This window comes from Pelmatolapia mariae, linkage group LG9 (genome assembly GCF_036321145.2).
Source record: "Pelmatolapia mariae isolate MD_Pm_ZW linkage group LG9, Pm_UMD_F_2, whole genome shotgun sequence".
In the NCBI taxonomy this organism is placed as follows: Eukaryota; Metazoa; Chordata; class Actinopteri; order Cichliformes; family Cichlidae; genus Pelmatolapia; species Pelmatolapia mariae.
In genome coordinates, this window is record NC_086235.1 from 17218136 (window position 1) to 17237660 (window position 19525).

Genomic DNA, 19525 nt, shown 5'->3' on the forward strand with positions numbered 1-19525 from the left:
GAGTAGTTTGCAACTCTCCCTACAGGGAACAAAGTGACCCGGCTCATTAACTGAGTTCGGCAGCAGACTTTGAAGTTTGAGAGTCGATACATATATGAAAATGACTCGGCTCTGTAACATGTTCCACATGTTTGCAGGTTCTAACTTGTGAATGATGCAGTAAAAGAAAGTCAGGTTAGGATTGATCTTTTCACACAGGTGTGTCTTTATCAGCCCATCAGTTGCAAAGCCAACAAGTCGCGTGTGTAACATTCCTTCAGAGATGCCCTTCAGTGCAGATTTTTCTAACTGTAGTATGACGCAGAGACAGCCCTGGTGTTTAAGTGCAGTTCAACAAGTTTAAATAAGAAGCTGCAGGATTCACATTTATAGGGAACTGTGATGTCAGCGTGTTTGACACTCTGGAGGAATATTTCCAGGATTCGTTTGTGAGTCTTCTGTAAAATCTGAGACTCTGAAGTTGATTTATTTCTCTTTTATTTAGTTAACAGCATTTTTCACTCTGAAACTGTGGGGCTTAGTGGCTTAATGAAAATTGGAACAGGCGTAGCGTCATCTCTGCTGTCACGGCATCACGGCGGTGAAAATTAAAGTCAGATTCTGATTTGATTGCTGTTTGTGCTGTAGACATTTTCGAGATGCACCACTAAAATTATATCTCTTTGCCTGAGGCACTAAATCCAGTAATTTGACAGTTACTCTTTGGTGGTTTGCCTCATTGCCAACCATAGCTTAGTTCAGCCTTAACTAAAGCCATTACATACTGCTAATGAGGATATTTTCTCCTGTTCCCATCTGGAAACACAGGAAGCTATAACAAACAAACTGCATTGCCCTTCTTGAGACCAAAATGAAGTGTATTATACTGAATCACTGGGATCCAATTAAAAAAAGGAATGCAGCTGCATCAAAATATTGACCTGCTCTAAAACAGTTTCTCCATATTGAAGCACAACCAGCATATCGAGACATTCAGAAGAGAAATTAATTTGCAGAAAAACACAGTTTAGAAAGGTCTGCTAAATTTAGAGACTTTTCACATGAAATGACAGCACTTACATTAACTTTAACTTCTTATTTTCTATTCTCAATCGACTAAACATCTTCATGTCTTTCTCTAGATCCTGTCCTTGGAGAAGCAAGTGTCCCCAGACCAGCCTTCTTCAGTCCAGGTCAACAAGTCCGGCGTGCCACAGGCACCCCCAGCCTCGTCCCTGAGACCATCAGCCTCAGATTCGCCGCTGCCTCCGCCCACGCATTCGCATCCTATAGAAGCTTCTACTCTCAACCTCAAGGACAGGGACGGCGAGCCGTACGGAGCCAGCCATCGCTACAGTACCACCAACCTGACCACCGCCATATCAAGCTCCCAGAAACACCTGCCGCACAACGAGTCCACAGCCAGCCTGGCATCGGATATCTCCCTGCCTATTGCCACCGTGGAGCTTCAGCAAAGGCTTCGTCAGCTGCAGAAGTAAATGGCAGATATGATATATTACTTTATTATTGTTTATTTTCCAGCTTTTCCAGCTTGGCTCATCTCAGGGTTTCTTATTGTTTTTCCATCAACTTCATTTAAATTCTGGCCTCCATCTAAATGTCATTGTGATTTTTGAATATTCATCTTTATAAATATTTTATCAGCCTACCTGTCAAACAATTAATCAGTCCCTGTATGCATGCACTTTGTAAATTCGACCGCAGCACCTGGACGTGACACTGACTGACTTTGGTGTGTTTATAGCGGCTCGGCCCCCAGCCAGTACCCCCTGGGTGAGATCCAGCTGACTGTTCGACACAGCTCCCAGAGGAATAAACTCATTGTGGTGGTGCACGCCTGCCGGTGAGCTCCAAACTACTACAATACACTGAATTTACACAAAGTGGTTTGAAGGACTTTTTGTATTTGGGCTCTTTGTGCCATTAACTTGAGTTTATGCAGATTCAGCCCATGGTATTCAAATCACTTTCTTTCCTGTGGAGCTGCTAACTGTAAAGATTTAACAAGCAACACGTGCCTGGCAACATGTGAGTGAAAACACATTTGTCCTGTGTGTCCTCAGCAACTTGATAGCCTTCACCAAAGACGGCTCGGACCCCTTCATACGCCTCTATTTGCTGCCTGACAAGAGTCGGACGGGGAAGAGGAAGACAAGCACAATGAAGAGGACTCTTAATCCTGTTTACGATCAGACGTGGGTTTGCATCAGTACTTGTTGAGATTCCTTGCAGATTTGTAACGTAATGTGATTATTGAGGATCTGTTGTTTTGCTTCACCTGTGTCCGATTGTTATAAGCTCTGAGAATATTTCTGCCTTTAGCTGCAGTTGTGCCGCTGTATTAATTTGATAACTGGCTGTGTTTTGAGAGTCCTTCAAAGCTTTCCTTTTATTTCCAGTTTTAATGTTCAGTTATATTTTCAGGGTCCTTCTTGAATTCAGACACGCAGCAAGGGTGCAGTTGTGGAATATTTTATTTTTTCTAGCAATAGAGCTTTTTTATTACTAAAGAAAAGCGCTTGCACAGATGATATGACCCTGCTGAGCTGAGATTCGTATCACATGTGGCCGCTGTGGATCCATCACCTCAAGTTTCTGTTTGTTTTGGACACTTTTGTTTGCAGTTGAGCTTCAGTGCTCAGACTAAATCTTTCAGCCTCATGGATGAAACCCGATCGCATCATTCAGCTCCTTCGTGTAGGCTGGAGTTAGCACGTCGGTGCTTTCCTAGTCCCGCTGGCTATTGATGCAGTTGTATTGATTATCAGCCATCTTGAGCCTGCAGGGGTTTTCAAAGTTTTGATGACTTAGTGCAAACTTAGAGAGCCAGTATGCCCATGTCAGAAACACTTGATGCTGGTTTGCAGTTTAACTATTAGCGGGGGAGGCTGATGAAATTGTTAACAATAGCTGTGCAGTGGCTAGAACAGAAGACTTGAGGTTAAAGAGAAAGAGATTATGGACTCACACAAACACTTAAGCACCTGCTGGCACTTACTTAAACCCCACTGGCACCATGTTGAAATCACAAATCAGAAATACCAACTTATCTGTCTCTCCACAATGTGGTTAGCAAGCCAAACAAACCATGCAAGGCCTCAAGTTTACACTAGTGTATGCTGCTTTGTTGTGAATTCAAAGTCAAATAATTTTCTACAGTTTGCAAAAGGTAAGTCAAATTTCTTTGACTTACCTTTTGTTTAAAGGACCAGAACAATCCCCATATTTGTAATAGTCTGGCCACGGAGCCATGACAAAGACCCAGTTTCAACCTATTTAATCGCCTGTTTATCCATCCATCCATTTTCTGCTGCTCTGTTAGTCAAAGCAGTGATAACCAGGCCTGCCTCTCCAGGGCCACCTTCTCCAGTTCTTCCAGATCTCTGCAGCGTGTCCTGGATCTGCCCCATTGCCTCCACCCAGTAGGACAGTACACCTCATCCATGATGCATCCCAGTCCGATAGTTGAACTATCTCATCTACCTTCTTTTTGTGTGGAGGAGTGGCAGCTTTACTCTACCCCCTTAGCTCAAATGACCGAAAGGCTGAGTCAGACACCCTTCGGAGAAAGCTTGTATCTGTGATCTCTTTCTTTCAGTCATTACCCAAAAGCTTGTAACCATACGTGACTGAGTTAAGTCCTGTCCACATGTAAAACAATTCATTTGTCACACATCAGTTTGTTTGTTGACAGTTGGTCACTAGTGGACAGCCCCGGCTCCAGTTTCCTTGGCATCCCTGTACTGTATTTACCACCTTGTCTTATATCAATCGACAGTATCCTCTCATTGGTGGTTACTTTAATGGCTTGCCCCAAATTTGAGAAAAGTTTAACTTGGGGCCCGTCCACTTTGCGCCGCCAGCTACAAAGTTGCTAAGTGTCTTTGTTTCTGTTCATCACATCGCTGTTAGTCCCCACTCTCTTTAGTCAGCACTGTCTGAATCTTTAGGCAGCCGTAAAAATTGCATGGTGCTAAGTGGATGGAGAACAAGGTAGAGCAAAGCCTGAGACAAGCAGCTCTTAAATGCATCCAGGCAGACCGGCCGGGTGGTCCCATTTACACTGATTCACTTCACCCACCAGGACCCTGCAAGAAAATGCAGAGGGACAAAAGGAATACGTAGAGAAGGCCCAGACAATGACCACACACAATCTGGATTTTATGCTAAACATAAAAAGCGTATGCTTATGTTTGTGTGCGTGTGTGTGTCTTTGCAGGTTTGAGTTTAGTGTATCTATTGTGGAGCTCTACAGGAGAACTCTGGATGTTGCTGTGAAGAATGGAGGGAGCATCCTGTCCAAACACAAAGGGCTTCTGGGAAAGGTATCTCCTGCAGGTTTTCCCTGTAGTGGCTTACGCACTGATGTTTTTATCACTTATCACTCACTCAATGCAGATGCTGATTCTAAACATTTCTTGTTCTTTTTCTTTGTTTTTTGCCTAAAATTACAGGTTCTGGTGGATTTAAGTGGAGATGACATAGCAAAAGGAATCACACAGTGGTAAACTAGCATTTTATGTGTTTCCTGTACAACATTGAGTTGATTCTTGGGGGTAAAAAAATTGCAAATTTCTGTCCTTAAATATCTAATTTCATCATTTTCTGTTGCAGGTATTATCTAAGTGAAGATGGTTTGTCGTCTCAAGCCACAAAAAGTATTCAAGACCCCATCGTCACATAGTGGCACCACCTCTCTGCTGTAACATAGTTATCTTGTTAACCTAAGGGCACATCCTTCTGTTGTATTCATATATAATTTCCATTTAGTTAACAGGAATAATTTAATCATGTTTAGTTTTATTTTTGTCAAAATTTCCTGTTAATCTTTCATGAGCCAGATTGGAAGATGTTGTAACATATTTTAATGTGTTCAAACACACTTACTGCCTTGTCTCTGTTTTTAGTGTTTTAATGTAAATATATATAGTTATAAGAATTTGCAGGGGTTTTCATGGCATTATACTTACCTTGGAGGAGTCGTGTTGAAATCTGTCACGATTCTTATGACTTTGTATCCGGTTTGTTAAAATGTGAAGAATTTTCATTTGTTGTCTGAGAAAACTAACCAAAGGAACTGATGCACACAAATGTAGGCTTAAGTAGCAGTCCTGATTTGAAATTTTGATTTTCCTTTGTCACGCAGTGTTGATTGATCGCTTACCTCTCGTTATTAATGCTTGATTACAAACATGGAATGCCGATATGCAAAGAATAAAACGACTGCTGTGCTGTGTATATTTTAGGAGATTTGTGCAATAGTGGTTGATTCTGAATGAGACTTGGGGACATTTTAGGGCTATGAGCAAGCTCTGTGCATTATGCAAAGGATACTTGAATAAGGGTTTGACTGTTTTCAAACTAAATGTAAGTTGAAAAAACTAAAAAACATGAACAGGGACAACAGTTTTTGCATTTTATGAGCAGGGCTGCCAGAGTCTGTGTCAAGATGATGCATCCTTGTCATGCTTGTGTATGTTTTTGCCATGCAGTTATGAGTTTCATGGGAGCTGTTAAATACATTTCTGGTTATCTATCCTGTGCCTTAAAAAATCCACACAAATATAATTTACTTGCCTTCTTATTGTTATTATTTTGGATGGCTTTTGATGAATACATGTTTTATCTTGTGAAAGCTGGTGTGCTTTTTTTAAATACCCCATTTTCATGTGCTTCTGTGATGTTCCCCAAATTTTGCAGCTTTGTTGTGTTTAAAGTTGTGCTTAAATTTGGAATATGAAAATCAAACGGATGGTGTCTTGTATTTTGGTCTCGTTTGAACAACAAGATATATTTGCCAAGTTTCAGGTTGGCTGAAGCGCAGGAGGTCGAACAGGTCATATGGGAGTACGTAAAAAGCAATTAAAGGAATTTCCTAATTGTTTTTTTTTTTATCTTGATTTGGCATTGACGTGATTTTTTTCGAGTTGTCCTTTTTCCGATTATTCTGAAATCACTTGAATGCATAGTAAATCTAGCAAAGACTGAATAAACACTTTGAATTACGATATATTATGTGAGGCTTGGTGTGCGCCTTGCAGAGAAATTTCTCTTGACTGGGGTTTAATCCATAATATGAATCATCCACAGAAAAAGTAATACGAAAACGCGATAATGTCACTCGTTTACGCTTTTTGAGACACAGAACATCTGTAGTGGTTTGCCGCCATCCAGTGGCAAAAGCAGAGAATTGCAACTGTACGTCAGCGTCAAAACAAACGTGATGACGTGTGGAACCGACTTTATCCAAATTTGCGCGGGTTTACTGTTGTTATGGCTCGCTGTCATTTCACTGTTTCCCATTCACAAAATCCGTACTAAGAAGGTAACAGACGAATGCAAATGCTGCTTAATTCAAATGCGCATCATTGTGAGTCTTAATACCAGCCAACCCTGCGTCTGCAATTAGCACTTTTGACGGTAACGACAAACAGACTGCCATATTTGTTGTTGTGGAGTTGTTACTGCGAGGCGAGCTAACGATACAGCGGCTTCAAAGCAGCATTACAGGAAAACTTACGGTTACCTCGGATCGCTTTGGAAGCAGGAATCATGTCCAAGCGAGAGGCATTTTTAGAAGCATCCTGTAAAGAAAATGTGGAGGACTTTCTTCGCTTTATTCGGCTTCACGTAAGTAGCTAACTCAATGCGAGTTAATCCTAAAACACCCAGAAGCTATTAGAAGTCTCCTGTTTAGCTTGTTTAACTGTGGATGTGTAGCTGTGAGGTGTAAGTAGAACAGGAAAGTGTTCACGTCAGGTCCTAAACATGAGATGCAAATAATATGGTTGCTGTGTTCACTATTAAAATGCTATTTAAAGTTAAAGATACGGAGTGTACTCATGGGGGTTATTAAAAATTGGAGTCCAGTTATTTGAAAATGCTTCTTTCGATCCCAACTTTGACAAACTTTTACTGTCTGTTGTAAAGTAAGCATTTTTTCGCTCCTACATGTTTTTTAATACTCACCAAAGAGAATCTCTTGTTCTACAACATCTCAAAGTTGCTCTATTGGACTGAGATCTGGTGACTGTTTGGGACATTTGAGTGCAGTGAACTCACTGCCATGTTCAAGAAAGCAGTGTGAGATGATTTGAGCTTTGTGGCATAGCAAGCAGCCATCAGAAGATGGGGACACTGTTTTCATAATTGGATGGAGATGGTCATCAACACGACTCCAGTAGCTGTGACATTTAAACCATACTCAACTGAAGCTGATGGGTCCAAAGTGTGCCAAGAATATATCCCCCAGGCCATTACATCACCAGCAGCCTGAACCATCAATGCAAGGCAGGATGGATCCATGCTTTCATGTTGTTTATGCTAAATTCTGACCCTACCATCTGAATGTCACAGCAGAAATCGGGACTCATCAGACCAGGCAAGGTTTTTCTGATCTTTTACTGTCCAATTCTGGTGAGCTTGTGCAGATTGTAGCCTCAGTTTCTTGTTTTCGGCTGAAAGGACTGGCAGCTGGTGTGGTCTTTTCCTGCTGTAGCCCATCTGCTTAGGGTATGACGTGTGGTGCATTCAGAGATGCTCTTCTGCATACCTTGGTTGTAATGAGTGGCTATTTTACTTACTGTTGCCTTCCTATCAGCTTAAAGCAGTCTGGCCATTCTCCTGTGACCTCTGATGTCACCAAGGCATTTTCACCCAGAGAAATGCAGCTCACTGTAAAGCCTAGAGATGGCTGTGTGGTAAAATCTCAGCAGATCAGCAGTTTCTGAAATACTCAGACCAACCCGTCTGGCACAGACAACCACACCAGATTCAAAGTATTTTAAATCACCTTTTTTCCATGTGCTCATGCTCCTGTTGAACTTCAGTGGTTCATGTTGTGTGTCTACATGTCTAAATGCACTGAGTTGCTGTCATGTAATTGGTTGCTTCACCCTCCAAAGTCTTAGACTGAGCAGATGGAGACGAGCCTGGAAAAAGGTACAGGGAGGAAAACCCCCAAACTGCAGGATACAAAGTTGATGTCATGCAACGTTAGTATATAAATATAATTTAAGCCCAACTTTAAAGCAGAGAGGCTCTGCCCTTCCTGAATCCAGCTGAATGCTCTACAAATGTACTCTTTTATAGCTGTAGGAAGCCTGTACTCTGAAATAAAAGTGCTCAGTTTTACACTGTGAGGTCTTTAAAATGTGATGGAGCTCAGTGATTAAAGGGTTTTGAATGTGAGGAGGACAATTTTAAATTCTACCTTTGGTTTAACAGGGAGTCAATGGAGAGAAGCCAAAATGAGAGAAACATGACCTTTCTTTCTACTTCCTGTCAGCACTCACACTGCAGCCCAAGCTGAGGCTTTTCTCAGAGTTATGTCACAGATGGATAGTAAGCAATCACAGCACAGAAGTCCACAAGTGTTACAGAGAGGCAAGGCAAAACCACCCAGCATAATTTATTGATAATAAGCCTGTTTAACTCTCATGTATGGAGATTCCCCCCATGACTGTTCATAGACCAGCAGGTGTCTGCAGGAACCCGAGCATGGTGGGAACATAGACAGGTCCCCCTACAACTCTGTCACCCATGCCCCATTAAAAAAAAAAGAAAAAAAAAAGAGAGATGCTTCAGGATTCCCTAAAACCTCAGTGGTTCTAAAATCCGTCTCAGTACATGTGGGTCAAATTTGTCCCAGAACAGCAGCCGTGCAACATTTTTAAAAACATTTTGTTTTTGTTTATTTTGGGTCACTTTAAAAAAAGCAAACAAATTTAAGGCTAAAAGAAATGTTAAATTTGTCAAAACGGGCCAGATACCTGAACAGTATGCAAGAGTTAGCTGTGACAAATTCAGAATACTAATATCAGGGTAGTTTTAGCATCCGGTGGGGTAAAAAAAGGAAGAAATTTGTCCTTTGTGTGGTTTTTCATTAAGGCAGACTTGAACTTTTAATTATATTTCAAATAAAAATAAATAAATGTGACCTAAACTAACTCTGACTCACCCTGGTGAGAAGTAAATTGTGGATTTTTATGGAGAAAAAATGGATGATCATCCTTTTCTCTCAAATATCTTGTTTTAATGTGGCGGTCACAATTGACATTGGAATTACAGACAAAAATCATTTCTTCAGTTATTATATTTCTGTTAAATGTGAATAACACATGGCTGTCCAGTCAAAGCTGTGCCTGTCTGTCTATAAATCTGAGTAGAAGGACAAAGCCGAGCCCTTCGATGTGGAGGAGGTGTTGCAGGAGATGCCCAGAGAGCAGAGAGAGGCCCTGTGGAGGAGACTGGCATCTCTGCTTCAGGACGTCCTGCTGGAGTTTCCCACAGAGCGCTGGGAGGGCAGGGGGGAGGAGGAGGGCATGCAGGAGGAGCCCACTGCAGACTCTGTGAGTAAAAGGATCAGCTCACTGACCCCATGCTTAGTCTTTGTCAGTGATATTATTCGAATATTAAGGACTAGATGTATGCAAAGCACTCCTATGTTGATGTTTGTAATATCAAGCTTTTTGACGTTTTGCTTAATTGCATTTTTTAACATCTGGTGCATTAACTTTTTCCCCAGAAACACGCTGTGGCTGTTGTGGACGGCGTTACGCTCGTCTCTACAGTGTCTCTGCAGGTTTTACAAGACGATGACCCCTATAGCCCCCTTCTGGAAGTTACCCGACGTCTTCACGGTGAGTGTTTGTGTTTTTTGCACATTTTTACAGCAAATGAGTTGCATATGATGCTCTTCCCATTCAGATAGATAGATATTTATACCTAGCTTATAAATATATGCATTATATAGCTTTGATTATCCTGTGAGAGTAGAAAACAGCTATTATAAGTACCAATCCATTTACCAGTTATGAAAAAACAACCTGAGAAACCATCATAATTGCTCAGTTTATGAGGTGAATCGTGGACGTTACAGTGAAAATGCTTTTATTCTGCAATGAGGCCAGAAGGCCACATGTGTTACCTTTGCAATCCAAAGGTAACATAATTGCCATCTGAGGATCCTTGCCTTTTCAGAAAAGCTTAAATAATAATGAGCATCTGTGTGTGTCTGTGTCCTTCAGATGTACTGGTGTCGCTTCCTGTCTCAGAGGCACCTCTGCAGAACCACATCCACGCGCTGTGTGAGGCCTGGTGGAAGAAAGGGCTGCAGGAGAAAGAACGGTTTGGGCGCACTGCTTTCTTTGTGTCTCTTCAGAAGAGCTTCATTCTCAAGAAACCAGTGAGTGTAACCCCTCAGTCACATGTCAGCTCCTCAGCTTTTTCAGCATGTTTTCACTCTGAAAGAAATGTTTTCCATCAGTAGCCAGTGCGTCTCACAGCAGTCTGCTGATAACTGGTAACCTTTGTGATCTCTCGTCTCTTGTCAGGGAGCTGAGATCCAGAGAGTGTGGAGGCTCCATGACGTGCTTTTGAGTCTTGACTACACATCAGAAGAAAACAAGCAGATAATCGACTTGTTGCTTCAGTGCTTTCACCGCCCTGCTCACATTAGAAACGATGATGTGAGTTATGATCAGCCGCTGCGTGCTTGTTTTCACGATTCACTCCCTGCTTTATTTATTTATTTTTATCGTCGTGGCTTCCCTCTCGAGCTGTCAGTCTGATGATGTGTATATTGTCACAGGGAAAGCGATTCCTGGTGTTTCTTTTCAGCTGGAACGTCAACTTCATCTGGGTTATTCACGGCACAATCAAAAACCAGCTGGAGTTTTACAGCAAGTAAGAACCCCACTCTTTTCTCGCCGACACGCTCACTTTCTTTTCATGTTAATAACAACTAAACTCTTCCATTCAGGCCCATGACTACTCATATTGCAGAGATCTACTTCAGAGCATGGAAGAAGGCTAGTGGGGAGTTCTTGGAGAAGATCGAGAGCTTATGCATTCAGGATTTTATGCAGAACGCAATCTTCCTTCATAGAGCTTCTCCTGTGCATTCCAAAGTCCGACAGGTAGACTGTAAAATAAAAAAATTGCCTGTTTTAAAGATGTTTTTCAGTCCTCATATTCATCGTATGCAGTGTCATTCTCGGCTCTCTTTGTCTCATATTCAGATTGTGAGCTATTTCCATATGAGGAAGGACTGCCGCAACGTGGACAAGATGCTCTATAATCTCTACAGGCCCATTCTTTGGAAAGCTCTCAGTGTACGCGTACTTCATACAGGTTTTAGCCTCGCTTTCAAGCAAAAAAAAAAAAAAGTAGAATATTATTCATTAATAAGAGGACGATCCACACATTTAAGTATATACAGACCAGTTGAGATTATGTGCACAGTCAACCCTCAAAAGGCCCATCATGAGCCAGCTGAACCCTGAATTTTTGACATTTAATTCTAATCTAATGTGTTTCTGTTTGATTTATTCAGGCTCCTAACTTTGAAGTGCGTGCAAATTCCACTTTGCTTTTCACTGAGGCCTTCCCATTTTACGACCCGAGTGAAAGGAACGAGAAGATAGACGAGAACATTCAAAAGCAACTGGACACAGCAATGGTGAGAACCTTTCAAACCCCCGCCAGGCCTTAAGGGAATATTCGGTGTATCTCAGTAGCACGAAGCATTTCTAAGGTAGCGTTGTCTGAGCGTAGACAGAATCGTAAATGTCACTTGTTGTCATCCCCAGAACCTCCTTGATGATCCTCACCCGACAGTGCGCTCCAACGCCACCCTGGGTGTCTGCAAGATCCTGGCTAAATGCTGGGAGCTCCTCCCACCTACAATCATCACAGACTTCGTGAAGAAGCTGGTGGCGGAGCTGGCGGCTGACAGTAGCTCCCCTGATGTCCGCTGCTCAGTGTTCAAGGTGGAAAATGTGGCTTCTTTCCCTTCCTGAAAGAAGAGAAAGAAATCGCTGTCGTGACATTTTGCCAGTATTGAGTTAATTATGCAGAATAGCTGTCGTTGGATTTGTACGAGTCATGGATAATTTATTTAATGACTTGTGGTTTGTGTAATTACCCTCCTTCTCCAGTGTCTGACTATTGTCCTGGACAACGCTCTCAGCCATCCACTTTTGGAGAAACTTTTACCTACTCTCAAATACAGCCTTCATGATAACTCAGAGAAAGTCCGGATAGCTTTCCTCGACATGCTTATGAAGGTCAAAGCAGTGCGTGCTGCTAAGGTAATGTATGTGTAGGTTTTTTTTAAAAGCTTAAACAGGCTGTCGCTGTGTGACGTTGCTATGAATTTTTTTTATATATATGTTTTTGGATACGAGGGAAAGTTTTGAAGACATTTACTGTCCTTCATTGAAACAGAGGAATCCAAAGATGCCTGTTAACACAAATTTTACTTCTCATTTATCTCCTCTATCTACCAATCTCCAGTTCTGGGACGTGTGCAACATGGACCACCTGCTGGCCCGCCTTGCCATTGACTCACACTCGGTTTCCAAGCGTATCGTCGACTTGCTGTTCAAGTCGTTCTTCCCGGTCAACGAGTCGGAGAAGGAGTGGTGTAACCGCTGCATCACCCTCATCCAGATGAACCCCATGGCTGCCAGGAAATTCTACCAGTTTGCTTATAGACACACAGCACCCACTAACATAAGTAAATACACAGCAACGCAACAAAACCTGATTTATTTTTGCATGCTGTGTTTTGGATATTTAAAGTTTGCTCGTACCGTTTTATCTTCTCCTCCAGTAAAGCTGATGTTGGCCATTCGTCGCGTCCTGAACAGCTGCATCCAGGTTGACTGTGACATGACTGACATCAATGACAGCAACAAAGAGAACAGCGCAGTAAGACGGAAACACACAGATTGACTTTAGAACAGGGGAAGCATCTCCCAAAATTTAGCTTTTGATTTTTATTATTTAAACCATTTTATGTGCACGCATTAAGTCAAATCTGAATTTATTTAGATGATTTTTTGATTGATTGAAACAGTACACCATGGAAGTATGTATATAAAAGACTAATATCCCTACCTCGTTGCCACCCACTGTTTGTTTCCTGTTTCAGCAAATTGGCTCTTGCTGTTTTTGTTTTTCAGAGTGAAAAGTGTCCATAATTAGAGGAGAAAGTGTAGTGCTTAAAAAAAAAAAAAAGCTGCATCCACAAACTGAATGAGTGCCTCACACAGACACCTGCACATGAGTGCTAATATATGTAAAAAAATAGATTTAAAGATTTAAATGGTAAAAGATTTACTCAAAAACAAAACAAAAAAACCTGAGCAGAAACTTCTTGGACCAGCTGTGCCATTAACTCCACAGGAAGCATTATTATTAGTCACATAATTACATTAAAACACTTCGAAAGCTAAAAATGGCACAAACATCTCTCTAAGTCCACATCATTGACTTTAATTAGTGGAGGGGAGGCCTAGCAGACAGGTAGTGGCTACAGCCGCCTGTGTTGGCATCCACCTGTCAGTCACAGCAGCCCTGCACTTAATAATTTATTATTTTAAGACTTGGCATAATATAATTGAAGGAGATGTGTAAAAATAACCACCCATGCAGTTATCGGAATTTCACAGAGGTGAAATTCTTTTTGGTTCCAGGGTGTAAACATGTTTATTTCTGCTGTAAAGAGTTAAATCCAGCCTCGTGTGGCCACTAGTGGAACTGCAGAGATGAGAAGAAAATGTGCTGAAACACGAGCTCAGGCTGTGTCCTCTGTGTGTGTCTGTTCATCTCAGCAGGCGGCACCTGCCTTGTTGGGGAAAGACATGACCATCGTGTCCAGTTTGCTGGAGGTCGTGGTCATCCTGTGGAGAAGTATCTCGAAAGCCCTGAAACAAAATGAAGAGGCCCAGAAGTATACGTGTGCCAAGTTTGGGTCTGTCATGTCCAAGTATTTCCAGGCCTTTGAGGTACATCCACTGCAGTGTGGTGCTGTTGTATTTTTTTTTTGTCCCCTGAATAAATCTAAGCAGTCATGATTTGTTTTCCAGGATGAGCGAGCTACTGTTCCTCTCATACAGCTGGCCTCGTTTATGCCCCCGACCGCAGTGCCAATGTTCAGGTGAGCAGCTTTTTTTTTTTCCTGACTCAGATTTTTATGTTTTTGTTGCTTTTTCTTTTACCAAAAAGATCCTGGATAATCCTCTCTTTCATCCTGCTTTCTTACTCCTAGCTGTGGAGTCATGTCCAGACTAAGGAGGATGGACTCGGGAGCTGCTCCAGCACAGTACAGCCAGCTGCTTGAGTGCATCTGTAGCTGGGGCCAGGCTGCTAACATCCTCGAGCTCATCACTGACTGGCTCACAGAGTCCCTGCCCAAGAAGGTACTCACTTTATGCCATGCCTGACATCTTTGCAGTCTTCTTTGTCTGTCTTCAGAACACACAAGTTTAAGATTAGCCTTAAACCTTTTAATAAAGCTTATGATTACTGCTGGATCAGGTGGCCCTGATCCCCTTAGATATACTGCTCTTTCACTCCTCTTGCATTCATCTACAACGACTGCGTCTAACTTTTGACCACTTTCTCACAAAGTTTGTGTTATATCTTGTTTGTTTGTGGTCTCTCTGTGCTCCTCTTCTTTCATCCTTTCTTTCCTTTCATGACAGATGGCTGTTCTTCCACGATTTAATTTTCTGTCAAGAGTGTTCTTCCTCCCCTCTGTCACCAAATGTTTGCTCACAGCATTGTTGGGTTCTCTCTGTACCATTGTAGAAATTGGCACTCAAAAGTAAAATGAAATTAGTTCTGAATATATATTTTTTTTCTTTTTTCATGAAAAGAAAAGTTAGATTTTCTATTCTTTTAAATTTTTTTCTCGTTTTTTGTGGTCATCTTAAGGACAAGGCGACCAGTGGTCGAAAGGTGTGCATCATGGAGACGGTGGAGGCCAAACCCAACCTGGCGCTGGCTTACCTGGAGCACCTTTTCAGCCACACTTCAACACGTGAGAAGGTCCTGGCTCTCGGTCCGAAACCACTGAAGCAGCTGCATACAGTTCTGGGGAACTGGAAGGTATTATGGATGTCATTCAGTACAATATTTGAACTGAATGACAGAGAAGTGTGAACGGTTCCTCCATAAGAAGTGTGTTTTCTGTCATTTTTGTCTCCATAGTTGGTGCTCTACAGTCATCTCAGCTCCACCACAGAAGACCCTAAACATGCCAGCGTGGAGACGGCACTGAACGCCTTTAAGCACCACGGCCGCCTCGGCGCACATCTGCAACATAACGTGAGGCTTATAGCACTTTCTGTCATTAGACTCTCCACCTTAATAGTTAATATTTCAGGCAACACTGGACTGTAGTAACACATCTGTAGTAAGCCGTCACATCCCAGAATGCAAAGCTTCATGGGGAGGCTTTTAGCTCAGATTTGCAGCAGATATTTTGTTGTTATGTTGGATCAAGTTCTCACAAACTGCTCTGGAGTTTGTTAGGAGCTGGACTGAGACTAACTCCTTCAAACGGTCTCAGCTCAGGTGTTTTGGTCTACACCTGAGTGTAATTACTGTGTTCGCATCCGCAGGAATGATCTGCGCCAAAGGGGAAAACGAGCCAGAGTTTGATTTAAAAGGCGCAGGTGTGAAAACACCATTAGATTTGTGAGCTAAATGTGGCCATGGGTTGATTTTTTTTTTTTTTATTCCCCTGCCCCCCCTCTTGTTAATTGTGAAAAAAGAATTAAAAAAAAGAAGAAAATGAAACCTTTTCTCTCTCTTTCAGCTGTCAGATGGCCGTGACTACCTGCTCTCTCTGGAGCATGTGGCTGCATGGGTAGCCGACAGGGTGCTGCCCTTTCTAGCGAAACATAGCGATGATGACAGCGAGGACTCTCAGCCACAGCCGCTGGCTGCAGAGATAACCGAGGTGAGCTCCACAGTTTATTTTGCGAACATATGTTTATATCAAGAGCTACTTTTTTTTTCTTTTTTTTAAGGAGGGGTTTGAAAATATTGAAGCATTTAATTTGGTCAAATAAGGAAAATGTGCGGTTTCCATTAAAAGGAGACGGGCTCTGGTTTCCAATTCAGCACAAATGTGTGATTTAGGCTCACATGATGGGTCAACAGCCTGTCTGTTTAAAGAAATACCTATTAGCTATTTCAAAGAAGAGCAAAGATAAATTCAGATGCGAGGTCTGTTTGTGACGGATGGTTGTGGTTTACGTGAAGAGTAAAGTCAATCCAAGCAAAAGATTTCTCTTACAGGCGAATTAAATCACATCTCCTCGTGCATAAATTGCCACTTTCGATTGTTAACTCACTCATTTTCACCCGGGCACACAGAGCCGAGGCTGAGTTATGTTGTTATCCAGAACATTAGGTTTTTGTGGAGCCTTTTTTCCTCCTGCTCCCAGGACTTTCTGTTCTGCTTGGTAAATTTAGACTCTTCATTGATTGTTCTGCCTCAGTCCACACACACTCTGTACATGCCTCCTCCAGTTAATACTGCCGTGGTGAAATAGCTTTATTATCTCATTTTAGCATTATCTGTTTGTTTCCATTTTTTTTATTAGCCTGTCACTTTGAGTGTTGAAAATAAACCTGCTTGTGTTGGACATAAAAATTAGCATTATGCTAACATGTAGAGTGGGTGTAATCTCTATTTGTTTTTGTTTTGTTTTCTTCACAGAGCTTCCTGACAGTATGCCGTGACGTTTTGCTCGTGGGTTTGGGCGATGAGACATTCAAGGGTCAAATCCTACACCTGTGCTCACTCATCCTCCTCTCAGGTGAGCGTTTCAGATGGTCTGCATGTCTGTAGGTACACTGAGAAATGCCAGGACTTTTGTTTTTCTGAAAATAGCCTACATCACCCAAATAGAGAGTTGCTCCACATGGTTTACAAAGCATCTTATTTTTAATGAGATCAAATGCAAAATGTATCCACATGTCTACTCTTCTCTTCCTCCCACCGCATTTTCATGGAAAACGGGGAGAGTGGGAGGTAAAGCGTTGCACTATTTTCCCCGGGGCAGTTCTACACAACTTAATAGTGCATTCATTTTTTTAGTTATCAATCTTTTTTGTCAGAAGAAAAAAAAAAAAAAGGTTGTTGAGAAAAACTGATGAAAATTGAAGATTTGGCAATTAAATTAAAGCTGCTTTGTGTTTTCAGAGGCGGGCTATCTGTGCATCCCTGCAGTGTTTCCAATTTTGAAGGAGGTGGCAAACAGCTATGCACCTGAGGACAGCAAGGAGCCTGAAGAGAATCAGGAGGATCCAACCACTGTTATTTTAGGTGTGGTGTCTAACATTTTCCAGAAGATTATAGAGCTCTTGGCCCGTCGCCTTAGGAAGGATCCAGAGGAAGGAAAGCAGGTTTTTCATAATTTTTATTTATTAAAGTCTCTGATGGACCTGGCTGCTCCGCTAACTGAGCTTTAACCTCCATAAAATGTTCTCTTCCTGCTCTGATGCAGCTCTGTCAGTCAGCTGTTCCCGGTCTGACGGACTTCCTTCAGGTGGCCCAACTCTGGGACCGAGCACCTCTCAGCGGGGTCTTCTCTACTTTATTTGCTGTTATCGTCGTGGAGAAGAGACATTTGCTTCAGAAGGTGCGATATGACAGAGGGTAGCAGCACAGTGGAAGCACTCAGATTAGAAACAATTATCCTGCATTTTCTGAGACTGATGTGGGACTTTTTGGAAATATTAACGAGCAGCTGTGTTCGTGTTTTTTAAAGATTGAGCATCCTGAGGCGGTGATCATCCCAGAGTCAGTGGACGACATGCCTCCTTTGTCCAGGATCTTGTTGTCTGTCCTCCTCAAGTCACAGCCTGTTACCAGGTCAGTATTGAAAGTTTCTTTTCATTAACTTCCATGAATGAGTATTCCAGAGTTTAATGGTTTGCTGTTGCTTCTTTTAGAGCATTTCTGGCAGAGGTCTGCACATCTTTGGATTCCGAGGCTATCGGCAATCTCGTTGAACTCGCAGCCGTCCTGCACGTCTTGGCGGTCATCAAACACGGTGAGCTTCCACTACCAAAAAACTTAAAAGTTCAAAACTGAATATTTTTCCCTCTGGTCCTAACGACGCATCGTACTTGCCGCCTGTTAGCCGGACAGTCTAAAGCGGGCTTGAAGAGCGCAGCTGTGTCCGTCCAGCAGCAGCTTTACAAACATGCAGTCACCTTTGCAGACAGCACAGACGTCCAGAGGTAAGCGAGGAGGAAATCTGATGATTTTGTTTTGATAACTTGTGAATAATAATAATTAAATTTGGCTAATCGTCTTTTTTTTCCCCCCAACAGGGTTATTTATGAATCTTCTGTGACGACTTTGAATGAGATTCTGCATTTATGAGTTCCAACTTTAAAAGACAAAAGTTTCTATGTGATGTATTTTCTGCTTTATTTTGTTTTGTTTGGTCTGCTTTCCTGAAGGTCGATCTTCCCCAGCCACCTTTGTTTTAAGGTTTGGATTAATACCAGGAATACAAAGTTTTCCAAGGCTCGCTAAACTCCTGCATTGTATTTATTTCTTGATGGCATTCATTACTCAATTCGTGTCTCAAACTTTCTATATTTATGTTAACAAATACAGATTGAGAGCTTGACTTAAGAAATATGGTGGGACTTTTCTTTTAAGCTTTCACTCGCCATATATTTTTTTGAAAACAATTTGAAATGCATATCTTCATCGTGTGTCTGTTTATGTGTCTGCTGCTCTGTCAGCTTGCAGTTTGCTGCTAATCAGAATAAAACAAACTGTATCAATCAGCCTAAATTTGATGTTTATTTCCTCCTCAGATGTTTTCTTGCCCGTGCAGCGCTTTGCAGAGTAATAACAGAGAAAACAAGCCGTAAATCATCCTCTCACTTCCTTTCATTCTCAAAGAGGGAACCGCTTCCAATTTCAGACTTTACATACGGTTCTTAAATATTTGTTAACACTGCAGACAGCAAAGCTTCTAGTCTCAAAAAGTGGCACGAGGTAACATCACCTGATGAAGCGGTTAGATTCACCGCTTCATCTTTTGTCCAACACGTGGGAACAAACTATATGCTTTTGCCATATTTTGTTGATGTCACCAGTTCATCTAAATTCCAGGGTTAAAATGAACGTAGCAGATTGTAATACATAATTCACTTTAAGTGTTATTGAATTTAGTTTCTACTGGGTTGTTTTAGAAATTCTGATGTGGATAAAGAAAACGAATACAGCTATGATGAACACAAACATTAAAAAATGTACTATATAAAAGTTTAAAGGTAAAAAATTTAAGTAAATTAAATAAAATGAAATATAATATATATGTATATATATATTTTGTTAATATTAGCCCTGTATTTATTTTATTATAAATATATAAATAATAAATTTTTATTATATTATTTTAATGCACCTGTACTCTAGAAATGTAGTAGCAGCTCATTCATTGATATTCATGTGCAGTATTTCTGTAACTCCCCTGCAGTGCGCGTCATTTGTTTCCCCCAGTCATCTTAATCAGTCCTATCAATCAATCTGAAGTTGTGGGGTTTTTCACCCCCCACCCCGGTTTCTGTATGTTGGCTGCAAGGCTTTCGGGCAGTGATCATTCACATCTCCCCTCTCCTTTCCATCCATGCACCCCTCCCGGCTCGGTTGCATGCTGCACGCATCATCCCTCCTCACCATGTGTGTGTTTGACGT

At 41.7% G+C, this 19525-nt stretch overlaps 2 protein-coding genes across 4 annotated transcripts in view; both read left to right on the plus strand.

Annotated features, from left to right (window-relative positions):
• esyt2b (extended synaptotagmin-like protein 2b) overlaps positions 1 to 5900 on the plus strand; it is a 39162-nt gene extending 33262 nt beyond the window's left edge. For all 3 annotated transcript variants that reach the window (XM_063483476.1, XM_063483477.1, XM_063483478.1), the window contains 6 exons: positions 1122 to 1474; positions 1745 to 1843; positions 2064 to 2195; positions 4220 to 4325; positions 4455 to 4504; positions 4615 to 5900. In XM_063483476.1, coding sequence (XP_063339546.1) covers positions 1122 to 1474; positions 1745 to 1843; positions 2064 to 2195; positions 4220 to 4325; positions 4455 to 4504; positions 4615 to 4684 — 810 coding nt within the window. In that variant the 3' untranslated portion in view covers positions 4685 to 5900. The remainder of the gene's footprint in view (positions 1 to 1121; positions 1475 to 1744; positions 1844 to 2063; positions 2196 to 4219; positions 4326 to 4454; positions 4505 to 4614) is intronic.
• A 363-nt stretch (positions 5901 to 6263) lies between these two features.
• On the plus strand, positions 6264 to 18458 carry ncapg2 (non-SMC condensin II complex, subunit G2). Its single transcript, XM_063483820.1, has 26 exons — positions 6264 to 6630; positions 9168 to 9350; positions 9527 to 9641; positions 10029 to 10186; positions 10335 to 10469; positions 10592 to 10686; positions 10763 to 10919; positions 11022 to 11114; positions 11336 to 11461; positions 11592 to 11771; positions 11940 to 12092; positions 12298 to 12520; positions 12617 to 12714; positions 13620 to 13793; positions 13875 to 13945; positions 14057 to 14207; positions 14725 to 14898; positions 15001 to 15117; positions 15611 to 15754; positions 16520 to 16619; positions 17006 to 17208; positions 17310 to 17444; positions 17574 to 17677; positions 17758 to 17858; positions 17949 to 18048; positions 18142 to 18458. The coding sequence occupies exons 1-26, from the start codon at positions 6553 to 6555 to the stop codon at positions 18191 to 18193; spliced, it is 3420 nt and encodes a 1139-aa protein (XP_063339890.1). The 5' UTR covers positions 6264 to 6552; the 3' UTR covers positions 18194 to 18458.
• Positions 18459 to 19525: the final 1067 nt, after the last annotated feature.